General features: G+C 38.3%; 1 protein-coding gene across 1 annotated transcript; it reads right to left on the reverse strand.

Moving 5' to 3' along the window:
- Window positions 1-4557: 4557 nt before the first annotated feature.
- On the reverse strand, window positions 4558-7086 carry LOC126765207 (uncharacterized). The gene has a single exon (XM_050482821.1). The coding sequence runs from the start codon at window positions 7084-7086 to the stop codon at window positions 4573-4575; it is 2514 nt and encodes an 837-aa protein (XP_050338778.1). The 3' UTR covers window positions 4558-4572.
- Window positions 7087-14460: the final 7374 nt, after the last annotated feature.

Raw genomic sequence — 14460 nt, forward strand, 5'->3', positions numbered from 1 at the left:
GAAGTCGCACGGTGATATTCGGGTTGAACACGTCGAATACGGCGCACCAAACGCTTTAAAACTCTAAGGTAGAATACCGCATTAACGTTTGGCTGGGTGGAACAAATTCTATGTGGACATTACTCTTGGAATCATACAAACAAATCAGCATTGTCTTTACTTTTGACTTCTCCATGCGCGATTTTTTTGGGTTTCGGCTCATCCGGTGCCTTCCATTCAGCACTCTGGCGTTTCGTTTAGGGATCATATTGAAAACACCACGTTTTGTCACCAGTCACAATATTGTAAAGAAAGTTTTTGTCCTTTCTAACCTCATGTCATGAAATTATCACTGGACAATCGATAAAGATAGGAAATTCTAACGCACATATAAATTTAGCATAGATGCTTCTTACTCGTATTACTACGATTTGGTGTACCAAATTACAGTTTTGCACCCTAATTTGTGGCTTAGTTATGAATAATGTTAAAGTCATCTTCAAATGAAATATACATACATGATATAAACTTTACCGAATGGGCTAAATTAAATAACATATTAATATATTATAATATAAGTTCTATTAATATGCAAAAACATTAGAATAATTTTATAATTTTTAAGAAATCTTGCCATTTTAAGGGATTATATGCAGTTAGAAGGCCAAAAAAGCTAATTCTTCAGAATACTTTCTGAGAAAACTTTTAAATTTATTGATCCAAAAATTTATACACATACATATTATGGTGTCTGTGTTTTAAGACTTAATATTAGCAAAAAATATTTATGTGGAATAGAACTACAGCTGATCCCTGTGAGCTCCTCTCAAAAAAGACGTTTTGCGGTGACCACTATATCTCTGAACTGAATACTCTGAAATTAAAAAGCAATCATATTTCTTTAAAGTAATGTTAAATCTTTTAATTAATCGAACATTATTCCTTCGTGGTTTCAAAAAAAATCGATTTTTGAACAAAAACTTGGCCTTAAATTGTTAAAAAAAAATATATTTATCGGTGAGAAAAAATCTTCGATTAGTTACCAAAAAATATATCTAGGAAACTCGTTTTAAATTTTTTTGACTAATCGGTTTAGCCGTTTTCGAGTAATATTGGTCACCGACTTTGAAACCCCCATTTGGAGAAAAACGCGTTAAAAGTTTGGAGTGCACTTCCAATCACTCTGAAAAGTCTTTTCAAATTTGAGTGTAACTTTGAAAACATACACTGGAAGGATATAAAATTTGTATATGTGTTATTGTTAAATAAATGAACATAAAAAAATAAAATTAAATAAATAGATTTTTGGAAAATTCTGTACCTAACCCCTTAACTTCATTAAAATATCACATACAGTTTGCCCAACTTAAACGGTATAAAGTCAGCTAGAAAGACGTAAATCACTATACAGGGAATATTAGGCGCAGAGTAATCTCAAGGCTTGTTGCATTAACCCTTGGTATTGATCAGCATATTGCAACACATTTTCGGGCTGTTTTATAAATAAATAACTCTTAGACTTGCCCTAATGTTCAGCAAATGTTTTGTTGGAATAACGAAGTATATTGGAGTAGGGGGAAATCGAGAGCCAATTTCACATATTTTGGAAATAAACTATAGTATTACCAATATGTACGTTCAGTTAATTCTGATAAGATATCTTTCCTTATGTTGTTTAGGATGTTTCAAAATTTTCAAGTTATAAGAAGCTAGAGCAAATTTGCATCCGAAGCTTATAGCCCTGACAGACAATCAAAATTAATACGCATTAAGCAACGCTAATGCGCATTAAATTTTATGGTGACACACGGCAGACTTGTGCATTTAGACAGCTGATTGTGAAATTTGTTTATTTACATTATTTAAAAAAAAAAGTGAAATAGAAATTTTGGTTTTTTTAAGCAATAATTGATTGTAATGCGAAAAAAGTGCGCGAAAAAGTAAAGAATATTGGAAAAATGGATAGCAAACTGTGCGTTGTTTATTTTCTGCTATCTAAAAATATTCAAATTTGTTTTTGCCAATATACTTAATTAGCAATATAAAACTGCTTACCTCTAATGCTGCAAACGCAAATTAGGCGGCAGACTTCAAGCGTCATCTGTCAAAAAATAGCAAAAATCGGTCATTTTTGAGCAGTGTTGCCTACACAAATTTGGTAAATTCAGCTAAATGAACGAAATTCTTGTGCATTACAAATTTGCATTAACATGGGTCAAATGCGCAAGTAAATGTAAATTAAGCGCGCTAATGCAAATTAGCAATATTACGGACAAATATGCACAGTTAATTGAAAACACGCTCACACAATTTTATTAAGATAACTCGAATTCTCATATTGGTCGATATACATATGTGGTACAAAGTCAACCATAAATTCGAAAATCTTTAAATATTGGCACTAAAGGAAGTATTGACTCAATCCAAATATTTTTTGGAGTGCAGATATAGTATAATTTGGAAAGAGGCTCTGAAAATTTCAATTAGTTCATTGACCGAAATTTTTGGTAAGAAGTCAGCCAGTCTATTAGCCCTGACAGAAGACAGCGCTAATATTCATTAGCGGGCTTAATTTACATTTACTTGCGCATGTGACCCATGTTAATGCAAGTTTGAATTTCGTGCATTTAGCTGAATTTGAGTAGGCAACAATGCTAAAAATGGCCGATTTTTGCTATTTTTTGACAGATGTCGCTTGAAGTCTGCCGCCTCCTTTGCGTTTGCAGCATCAGAGGTAAGAGGTTTTATATTGCTAATTAAATCATGTGCAAGTATATTAACAAAAACAAATTTTAATATATTTAGATGGCAGAAAATAAACAACGCACAGTTTGCTATCCATTTTTCTTAACTTTTTCGCTCACTTTTCCGCATTACAATCAATTATTACTTTTAATTTCACTCTATTATCTTTTAACGTAGTTAATAATACATGATTGTTTCTTTAAGTAGCGAACTCACCTTTATTTCCGAAACTCACTTGTTAGTTTTTTGTTGTAACAAATAACGCACAGCACAGGTTTTTTTTTGAAATTGTAAATTTCGTAAATGTATTTATTTTATTTCAGAATGTATATATATATATATTTTTTTTTAAACGTTATAAATTGCTCGGATATCTCACTCGGCGGCGGAATCAGCGGACGTTGATGTACGTGGGAGGAAGAGAAAAAAGCAAAGCGATGCTGCGAAAAGCGTATGCGCAAAAGCGACTCGTACGGGAGCAAAAAGCGAAGTGTGTCCGGCTGGAGTTGTCCGTCCCTTTTTTTGCGTAAACTGTTGTGCTCTAGTTGGAAGTGTGGTGTAATGCTTGAGTGTATTGGTGTGATGTGTAGTGATGTGGAAGGTGAGTGGTGAAATTTGGTGTGGCTGTGTTTCATGATAGGGTAGGCCGAGGGTCATTTAGACATCCCGGCCCCCCTAGGCAAATTATTAGCCTAGTAGCCTTTGCAATTGCTGCAAGGTGGCCACCACGTTACTAAGCCCAGTGGGTTGGCGAGACCGCGGCCTAGGTTGACGCCGCCGCGTAGAGGTATTGGGTTGTTGGCGCCGAGTACGGGTTCGGGATTTTGGTGGTGGCTCAGCTCTTCGTGATCGTGCAGCACGGTTCGCCTGCGGTCGTCGGGTCGTAGCACGACTGGAGGGGGCAAGTAATTGTCTGCCGTCCCGATGAAGGAGCGTGTGATGCGGCCGCATGCATATTTGGCACGTATACCCGGATGTACACTCCGATGTGGAGTGGGTAGGTGCCAGACAATTTAGGCAGTGGCCATGTGCCTGGACAATCTGCTGGCGGAGCGGAGGCAGCATCCTCTTAAAAATGCCGCAGTGCGGCAACCTGTGGGGGCGGCGGCAAAGCGGGCATCGGAGGCGTTGTGGGTCTGCTGGCACCGGCGTCGGCGTTGCGCGTGTTGCACTTCGGGCAACGGTTGGTTGCGTTGTGGCCGTCGGATTTCGAGGAGCTGGTGTAGGCCCCGTTCGTGGCACGTGAATGGTCGACCGAACGGCTGGCGTTGGTGCTGGCGGCATATCGACATCCATTTGATCTGTCAAAGATATTTACGTTATATGTTTGTGGTATACGGATATGATAGGTGGTGCTACGTTAGGTGGCACTGGTGGGTAGTCATGTGGACCACCCCTCTATTACTACTTTTGCGGTTTTCATTAAGATACGATTTGTGGTTTGTTTTGCGGGTTATATCGATTTATCGTTTATTGTTTACGGTTTACGTGTCGGTTTTATCGGCTGTGGGCAAAAAGCATAGTTTAACGAGCGGCCGAGTTAGTGTTCCGTTTTGCGTACGGAGATCAACTACGCGAATATGACCGTCGGAGCCGTGGTAAAGCTTCTCTATGCGGCCAAGCCGCCATTCAGTGGGGGGGAGACAATCGTCATGAATTAAGACACAATCTCCAAGCTTAGGCGCGTTTTCTGGTGTTTTCCACCGATACCTTCTGTGGAGGTCCTTTAAATAATCTTCTTTCCATCGAAGACAGAAATCGTGATGGAGAATTTTAATTCTTTCCCATCTGTTTAATAAGGAAAGCGACTCCACGCCTGGCTCAGGTGTGGCCAGAATGGGCGCTCCTTTAAGAAAATGCCCTGGGTGTGAGGGCTGTAAAGTCTGATGGATCTTGCGAGAGGGCTGCGAGAGGCCGTGAGTTGAGAACGGCTTCAATTCTAGTTAACAAGGTCGTGAATTCTTCATAATTGAATTTATAAGTGCCAGCTAGCTTCTTGAAATGTGATTTGAAGCTTTTTACGGCTGATTCCCATAAACCACCCAAATGTGGAGCGCTTGGGGGGATAAACTGCCAATTGATGCCTTGGGGAGCATATTTTTGTATAATGTCAGGTGAGACTTGTTTCATAAAATCCACAAATTGTTTCTCTGTGGCTCTTTGAGCTCCGATAAATGTTTTACCATTATCGCTCATGATTTTGGATGGAAAGCCACGTCGTCCGACGAAGCGAGCAAATGCCGCGAGGAAAGCCTCCTTTGTCAGATTGGAACATAGCTCAAGGTGTACTGCTTTTGTCGTAAAACAGACAAAGACAGCCACATAGCCTTTCATCAGGGTGGGAGACCTTAGCATGGACGCCTTTATTTGAAAAGGCCCAGCAAAGTCGACACCTGTGGTGGTGAAAGGCAGAGCAAAGTTACAGCGTTCCGGTGGAAGTGCTGCCATAATCTGGGTTCTCATTTTCTGCTTGTGCATAGTGCAGACCTTGCACGTGAAAATGCACTTCTTGATTTGGGGCTTAAGGCGGGGAACATAGTACTCTTGGCGTACCATATGTTGCATGAGGCGATGTTCGGCGTGCAACATGAGTATATGGATATAATTGATGAATAATGTGGCAAATGAGGATTTCTCTGGTATTATTATGGGATGGCGTTCGTTATACGTAAGGCTGGAATTAGCAAGCCGGCCGTTTGCACGAAGCAGACCTTTCGTGTCTATAAATGGGTTTAGTACTAAGAGTGAGCTCTTTTTGTCAATTGGCTTCGATTCTCTTAGTAACCCTAGGTCGCGGCTGAAGTAGCGCGTTTGGGTTGATGCGATAAGAGCGACCTTCGCTTTTTGTAAGTCTTGGTGCGTCAATGTATCGCATTGGGGGCAAGTTGCTCCCTTTACCTTAAGTTTAAGTCGCTCTACGAATTTGAAAATATAGGCGACTACTCTGAGTGCTCGGGGGAACGATGAAAATCGTTCAAGGATGTCAGCATCATCCATTGTTGTGTGATAAGTGGCGATTTTTCGACTTTCTGGGGCAATTATGTTGCGCATTGGCGATTGTGGCCAAGAATCGGGAGATTCTGTTAACCATCGGGGGCCATTCCACCAGAGGGTGGTGGTGGCGAGATGAAGGGGTTTGCACCCTCTTGTCCCAAGATCGGCAGGATTGTCAGCACTGGCTACGTGGCGCCAAGTGGCTGATCCTACTAGATCAAGTATTTGAGACGTTCGGTTAGAAATATATGTTTTCCACGCGTGTGGTGGTTTTTCTAACCAGGCTAGAACTATTTCGGAATCGGACCAGAGGTATAATTTATATTTTGCCATGTTTAAGTGGGTCTGCACCATGGAGACGAGCTTTGCTAGTAGCAGAGCGCCACAGAGTTCAAGTCGTGGTAGACTTATGGTTTTTAGAGGCGCAACTTTTGCCTTTGCCACTAGTAGGTGGCTTGTAGTTGCAATATCGCTTTGGGTGCGCACATATATAGTGGCACAATATGCCTTTTCAGAGGCGTCGCAGAAGCCGTGTAGTTCCACCTTGTATTCGGGGGAATAGTTTACCCACCGTGGAATATGTATCAGCGAAATGTCTTTTAGGTTATTAGCAAACTGGGACCATCTTTCTAAGCGAAGAGGTTTCACTTGTTCGTCCCAGTCAGTTCCGTCTAGCCATAATTCTTGAATCAGGATTTTCGCTTGTATCATAATTGGCGAAAGCCATCCTGCGGGGTCGAAAAGTTTTGCCACAGAGGAGAGAATTTGGCGTTTTGTAATGGCGGATAATGCGGATATGGACTCAGTTGTGTATGAAAACTGGTCCGATATCGCATTCCATTGGATGCCCAGTGTTTTTGTTGTACTTTCCTTTTCGAAAATAAGGAAATTAGTGTCCAACAAATTTTCTTTTGGTATATTTTTTAATATAGTTGGGTGATTTGCCGTAATCTTTTTTAATGGAAACCCTGCGGATTTGAGGGCTTGGATTACTTGTGATAATGATTCGTATGCTTGTGGAAGACTGTGACTTCCAGACAGAATATCGTCTACATACGTTTGTGTTTTTAACACCTGGGTCGCCAGAGGAAACTCTGACTTGGTGTTTTCAGCCAATTCATGTAGTGTTCGAATGGCTAAGTATGGGGCACAGTTTACGCCAAAAGTTACTGTTTTTAATTTAAAGTCGCGTAGTGGACTATTTGCAGATTTTCGGAAAATAATCCGTTGAAAATCTTGATCATCTTTATGAACAATTATTTGTCGATACATTTTTTCGACATCCCCATTGAATACGTATTTGTATATACGCCAGTTCAATATGAGGAGCATCTGGTTGGAGTGTGGGTCCCGTAAATAGAATGTCATTTAGGGAATTCCCCGAGCTAGTGGTTCTGGAGGCATTGAAGACAACTCTGACTTTTGTTGTTTTTTTGTCAGGCTTTACTACTGCATGATGTGGCAAGTAGAAAGAGTAATATTTGCCTCCTATGATTTTTTCACATGGACTTACTTCCTCCATGTGGTCTAAATGGAGGTATTCTTCTAAGATCCCATCATAATCTGAGCTCACCTTTTCTAAGTAGGTTTTTTTCCATGCTTAAAAACTGCTGTATTGCAGAGGTGGGAGAGTGACCTAAGGCGAGTGTATCTGGAAATTGTTGTTTTAGTGGTAGTCGTACGACATACCGACCATTATCTGATCGAGTAGTTGTGGCTTTGTAAAAGTCTTCACAATACTGATCTTCTGGTGTTGTAATTGAAATGGGGGGGAGTTCCTCTAACTCCCAAAATTTCCTCAATTGTGAATTGAGGTACTCGTTTGAGATTTCCTCAACTTGAGTTGTCATTGCTGTGACTGGTTCCGCAACTAGTCCACTTAGGACTCATCCGAAAATGGTATTTTGCGCCAGTAGTGTTTTCGAAATTTTTTCAACACCTTCTTGTATTATTTGCGATATAAGATCGCTACCTAATAGAAGGTCTATTTGAGCGGGGGTGTTGCAGTTGGGATCTGCTAGAGTCAGATGTGAAATCTTATCCCAATGCTTGCTACTTATTTGATAGCTTGGAAGCATGTTTGTTAGTTGCGGTAAGACAATAGCATTTGCTTGAATGCGCTTATCCGCTTGGGGGGAAATTAGGGTAATGGGGCATATTTTGTTAGAGTTTTGTACTACTCTTCCGCCCATTCCCGTAATTTCATAGTTGGCATGTTTTGTTGGCAATTTTAATTTATTTTGGGCCTTAGACGCTATAAAGGATCGTTGGGACCTTTGGTCTATTAAGGCTCTTAGTTTGAACAGTTCTCCTCGATGTTCGATGGAGACAACTGCTGTGGGTAGTAGTACTCTACTATGATTATCGCTGTGTAGCGTTTGAGTTTTTAGTGCCTTTGAGCAGCATGGTGTCTCTTGGCAATTTTGTTGAGTTTCTGTTTCGGGAGTTGCTGTTGCAACTAAACCCGTGGCTTTTTTTGAAAAAGCGCTACTTTGAGATGTGTTGGGAAAGTTATTGAGATGTAACATGGAATGATGCCTTTTGTGGCAATATACGCAATTAAATTTGCTTTCGCAAGTATTAAGATTGTGTGAGTGGGACAAGCAGTTTGTGCAGAGTCTTTTTGACCTGACAAAGTTGTTCCTATCGTTTATATTTAATTTTTTAAACTTCTCGCAAGTTTTGAGTTTATGCCCTCCTGTACATAGTTCGCATGATGTATTTTTGTTCTGTTCAGATGTGAACGATTGAGCTTTGAAAAAGCTTCTATTTAAATTGTTATTGTTATTGACTTCGGGTCTATTGAAGCTTCTGTTTAGGTCGGGTTGAACGTTTTTAGTTCTGACTGTTTTTTTATCTACCCTTTCTGCTATTTCATATTGGGCAGTTAAGAAATCTTTCATTTGCTGCCACGTTGGGCAGTCTCTTCTTGATGAGAGCGATTGCTCCCATAGAAGTAATGATTTTTCTGGTAATGCTGCGGTGCATATGTTTACCAGAATAGGGTCCCAACTGTCTGTGGGAACATTTTGTGTCGTTAGAACCGACAAACAATTTGAAACAGTGGATTCTAATTTTATGAATTCTTCACTTGTTTCTTTTTGAATTTTCGGCAAGTTCATGAGTATGGTTACTTGCTTGTCGACCAATATTCTTTTGTTTTCATATCTGGCTTTCAGAGCTTCCCAAGCCAAATTGAAATTGTCATCACTTAATGCGAACTGTTTTACTATTACGCCTGCTTGACCTTTTTTTTGTATCGGAGATGATACATTTTTTGCGCTTGTGATAATTTTGGATGGTTTATGTACACGGCTGTAAACATGTCCCGGAAGGACGGCCATTGTTCATAACCTCCATGAAATATTTCCGTATCACATGCTGGCACTTTGAGATGAATGCCTGTTGCCTCTTGGGCTTGCACTTGTGGTAACTCTACTCTACTGTGGGGAGTAGGTGCAATTGACTTTATAAGTTTTAGTTGATCTGTGATCATAATTTTCGTGTCTTCATACTGGTCTAAGCAGTTTTCAAATTTGGCGTAAGCAGAAGATTTAAAGTTTTCTGGTAGATCTGACTCGTCAGTATCTACAATTGTGTCATATGCAGCTTGGAGACGTATCCAAAAATTTTCAAGCGTTTGGCTTTTTATTTCTAGCGCCGATTCAGAATTGTCTTGAATCGGCGAAGAGGCAAACCGAGTGCAGTATTTTACTAGACAGTCACTCTCTGAAATGAATTTGGAGTATGATATGTCTTTCCCTCTCTTTTGTTTTGTAGCACCTTGCTTAGAGCGTGTAGCTTCTGCAGGTGTACATGGACTCTTATCGTCAGAAATCATTTTTGGAATTTTTAGGAATTGAGATGTTTTAGATTCTTTTGAATCTATATTCATTTAGAAAATGTAAATTTGTAAAATATTTGTGTATATTTTCTTTCCACGTTTATAGCTTATATTACTCGCCGTTGTATCTACTTTTGATGGCGTTTGTGTTTATTATTATTGTAATAATAATTATAACAATAATAATTATAATAATAATAATTATAATAACAATAATTATAATAATATATTATAATATTATTATTATTTATTATTTTCTTTTTTTTTTTTTAATGTACTGCGAGTATATATTTTTTTTTTTCGGATTTATTGGTATGCCCTCGTACTTGTGTGCCGGAAAGGGTCAATACCTTTTGTATATAAGTATGTATGTATATGTGCATGATATGTGCTTCGTATGCATATAAGTATGCTTAAATTATTTTAATATGAAGCAAACCTGCTTGTTTTTGTTGTGCAAATACAAGAGGTATTGCTTGAACCTGATGCCAATTTGGACTTTGAGTATATGAATATTTATGTATGTGCATATATGTACATATATATGGTATTTTATGTATTTATTGTAATAAAATTTTTTTTCGTTCTGTTGTTAATTCGTGTTATCAATCTTGTAACACTCCGTTTATTATTTTTTTTTTTTTTTTTTTTCAAAATTGTATTACTTTCCCGTAATTTGATTGTCCCTATGTATATGTGGTATATACCATGTAGGCATGCAATTTATTGAAATACAATTTATTGTTGTAATCGCGGTACTATTATAGACGCAGGAAAGTTAGTTAAATTGGAAGAAGAGAAACGATATTTGCAGGTATTTAACTTCTGCACTCAACACACATGTGTGACGGTATGTATATACTCGTATGTATGTTCCTATATTTGCCTCTAATAAATTTCGGTAAGTATATGCTAGTTAATTACCAAGCTAAGAAAAGTTGGTTTGCATGTATATATGTATGTGTGTTTCAATTTATAAATCATATGTTCGCATTTATGTTTTCTTTTATAAGGTGCCTTTCTGTAGGCTCGAAGGACCATGTTTCTTTAAGTAGCGAACTCACCTTTATTTCCGAAACTCACTTGTTAGTTTTTTGTTGTAACAAATAACGCACAGCACAGGTTTTTTTTTGAAATTGTAAATTTCGTAAATGTATTTATTTTATTCCAGAATGTATATATATATATATATTTTTTTAAACGTTATAAATTGCTCGGATATCTCACTCGGCGGCGGAATCAGCGGACGTTGATGTACGTGGGAGGAAGAGAAAAAAAGCAAAGCGATGCTGCGAAAAGCGTATGCGCAAAAGCGACTCGTACGGGAGCAAAAAGCGAAGTGTGTCCGGCTGGAGTTGTCCGTCCCTTTTTTTGCGTAAACTGTTGTGCTCTAGTTGGAAGTGTGGTGTAATGCTTGAGTGTATTGGTGTGATGTGTAGTGATGTGGAAGGTGAGTGGTGAAATTTGGTGTGGCTGTGTTTCATGATAGGGTAGGCCGAGAGTCATTTAGACAATGATTTTTATTAATAATTTATCTTATTCATTTTTATTTTACCTTTTTTTTTAATAAATAAACAAATCAGCTGTCGAAATGCACAAGTCTGCCGTCTGTCATCATAAAATTGCAATGCGCATTTGCGTTGCTTAAGGGGTATTAATTTTGCTCGTCTGTCAGGGCTATATCATAAGCAAAACTCCCGTTGGAAAGCCCAAAAGTCCATGAAGCCACCAACTGACTCCAACATGCCTATACGAGACTTGGGTGGAAATTGGTCTCGAAGAGATGAGGAAATGGCAAATTGTTTTGCAAATCACCTACAAAAGGTATTTCAACCCAATTTGGCAAAGAACAAATTTAAGCTGTCAATCTTACCCAACACAACTAAAGAGTCGCTCGAGTCTTTTAAGACTTCACCTTCTGACATTATTCGAATCACACAAAGAATTTAATCCAGAAAAGTAGCCGGGACATGATAATATTTCCCCAAAAATGCCAATTGAGTTACCAATTATTGCTATAGAGGTGCTCTCTTTGCTCTTCAATGCAATTCTTAGCTTCGGATACTATCCAGTTTCATGGAAAAAGTCGCAGATTATCTTGATAGATAAACCTGGGAAAGACTTAACACAGCCGTTTTCATACAGACCAATCAGTCTTCTACCCTGTCTTTATAAAATATTTGAAAAAGTATTACTATCAAAGATGTCTCCTTTCCTCCACGAAAATAATATAATACCAATGCATCAATCCGGATTTCGTGCGAAACATGGCACAATAGAGCAAGTAAATAGAATTACTGACGAAACAAGGAAATCATTTGAGCATAGCGAGTACTTTTCAGCAACATTTCTAGATGTAGCTCAGGCCTTTGAAAAAGTGTGGCACGAAGGCCTTTTATATAAGATTAAAAAAATTTTACCTTTAGAATTGTATAAAACAATGGAGTCTTATTTAAATAATGGACAATTTATGATGAAAGTAGGAGATTTAATATCGAATGAAAGACAGATAAGGGTTGGTGTACCATAGGGCAGCGTTTTGGGCCCAACTTTATACATCATATATACAGCAGATCTTCCAACTGCTAACAATGTATTAACTTCAACTTTTGTGGATGACACAGCTCTAGTGAGCCGTAACCACTGCCACATCCTGACATCAAGAATATTAGCGGAGCAATTAAGTTCTGTCGAAGAATGGCTAGCGTATAAATGTGAATGAACAGAAGTGTAAGGATGTCACATTTCCGCTTAAATCAAAAATGTGTTTGGCAGTAAAAATAAACAATATTTTAGTACCCCCAAGTGAACGAAGTAACATATCCTGGTATTCACTTGGATAGAGGGCTTACGTGAAGAAAACACCTCTCTAGTAAAATAACATGTATGTATGAAGATTAGAGCTGCAAATTTAAATTGGCTTTTAAATAAAAACTCTAAACTTAGCTTAGACAATAAAGTGCTTTTATATAATGCAGTCATAAAGCCGATTTGGATGTATGGCATTCAACTGTGGGGTACGGCCCGAGCAACTAATATTGATATAATACAAAGGTTCCAATTGAAAACGCTTATAACAATTACGTGTTCACCGTGGTACATGCCTAACGAAAATATCCATAAAAACCTTGGTATTCCTATGTGTTTAAATGAGTTAAGTCTTCCCCACTCTTCCTGGAAAAAACTGACGCACCCTACCAAGACAGCTTAATACACCACAGCCGATGACACGATAACACAACACCAACTCAACTCACCACACCTGTACACCAACCCACTCAACAAAAAGGATGGACAACGGGATGTCATATTCATACGTTATACATCGTTATACGCATCCGTGCTTACATTCCCTACCAACATTCCATTTTAACCAGTGTGCATTTTTATTAAATAATTGTTAAAGTGGTTAATACTTCTGTCTGCAATTTTGGGCAGCAAATTAAACACTATGGTAAAGAAAGAAGTAGAATATAGCAGAATTAAAAATATATCTAAACTCCGAGATCACCCAAACCCTTTGGCTAATGCTTTGGTGCATTCCTGAGATCAAACACGGTTTAAAAGAAGAGACATGCCTGCGTATTAAAGAGCAACGTATCACCAAAACAACTCAATCACTTGCTTGAGCCTGTCTAGTCTTTAAATAGATTTACGATTTTATAACTTATTGTTAGGCTTAAAAAAAGGCTGAAAAACCTCTACCAATGGACGGTGGACCCGCAAACTAATGACGGGCATCCATTTGTGGATAGATAGCCAACATGGGGAGAATACTGAGTGGATTTAGAAACTATCTGTTCCGATTCCATCACGACCTTAGTCCGTACTGTCCGACGTGTACAGAGTGTATAGAAGACTCTGAGCACGTACTTTTTCAAAGGAGAAAGTTAAAAACTTCACTTTGCGATAGTTTTACGGTAGAAAATTTAACAGCACTCATATGTCAATTCTCTGGTAAATGGAAAGCTGTCAGCGAAGCGTCAGCTCTAATTATGACAAAATTAAGACCCTATGTTAGGCGCCAGTCAGTCTGTACGATTTGTGAGACTTAAAATCTTTATCTCTCCAATGAAGTAATGCTTAATCCGATCCTTCCGTAGAAGAGGTATGATTTGGCAGTAGGTTATGCTTAGAGGATTAAAGTTCCACCGTCCGGCTTACGATGCTTCTTCCTACTATAAACAGAAGCATTTTGTGCTACTGGCACTTATCCGATAACGCCCTTCTACAACACTCTTATTGCTTAAGAAGCGAAGTTTCATCAGCATATCTTATTTTTTATTCAAGTTACAGACGGAAGGATTTATAGATGGTTTACTCAAGTTACAGCTTGCACAAACGAACGGACGGACGTACAGACAATCAGCCGGATTTCAACTAGTCTCATCATCTTAGTCACTTACATAACTCTATATCTATCTCGATTAGTTTAGGTATTACAAACAACCGTTAGACGAATGAAATTATTATAACTCTGTCCGGGCCGTCCCATGCATATTGGCAAGTTTTGCCTTGAATGCCAGAATCTTTGGGAGGCATTTTGACAAAATTTCTTAACAAGTTTTATTTTTTTTTTGCTGCAAATAAACTTGAAACAATTTAGTTTTTGTATAATATATAAAAGTCATAATTTCATATTTCTCATTCTAATAGAAACTATAAACACCAACGGGTATATTACTAATTTTTGTTGTTGAATGGCTTATGTTTCTATGTGCTGATTGCGAGTATTCTGTAGACTTACATACAAAATATCACACACTTGTATGTACACCCAACCGTGTAAAAAACGACGGCATTTCCTATAGTAAAATGGGGGATACGTTCCATGTCATATGAAAACCGAGTAAGATGAAATAAAGAACTATATTTACATAGAAAAAAAGTTTAAAAAA

The sequence above is a fragment of the Bactrocera neohumeralis genome, unplaced genomic scaffold (assembly GCF_024586455.1).
Source record: "Bactrocera neohumeralis isolate Rockhampton unplaced genomic scaffold, APGP_CSIRO_Bneo_wtdbg2-racon-allhic-juicebox.fasta_v2 cluster10, whole genome shotgun sequence".
Lineage (NCBI taxonomy): Eukaryota > Metazoa > Arthropoda > Insecta > Diptera > Tephritidae > Bactrocera > Bactrocera neohumeralis.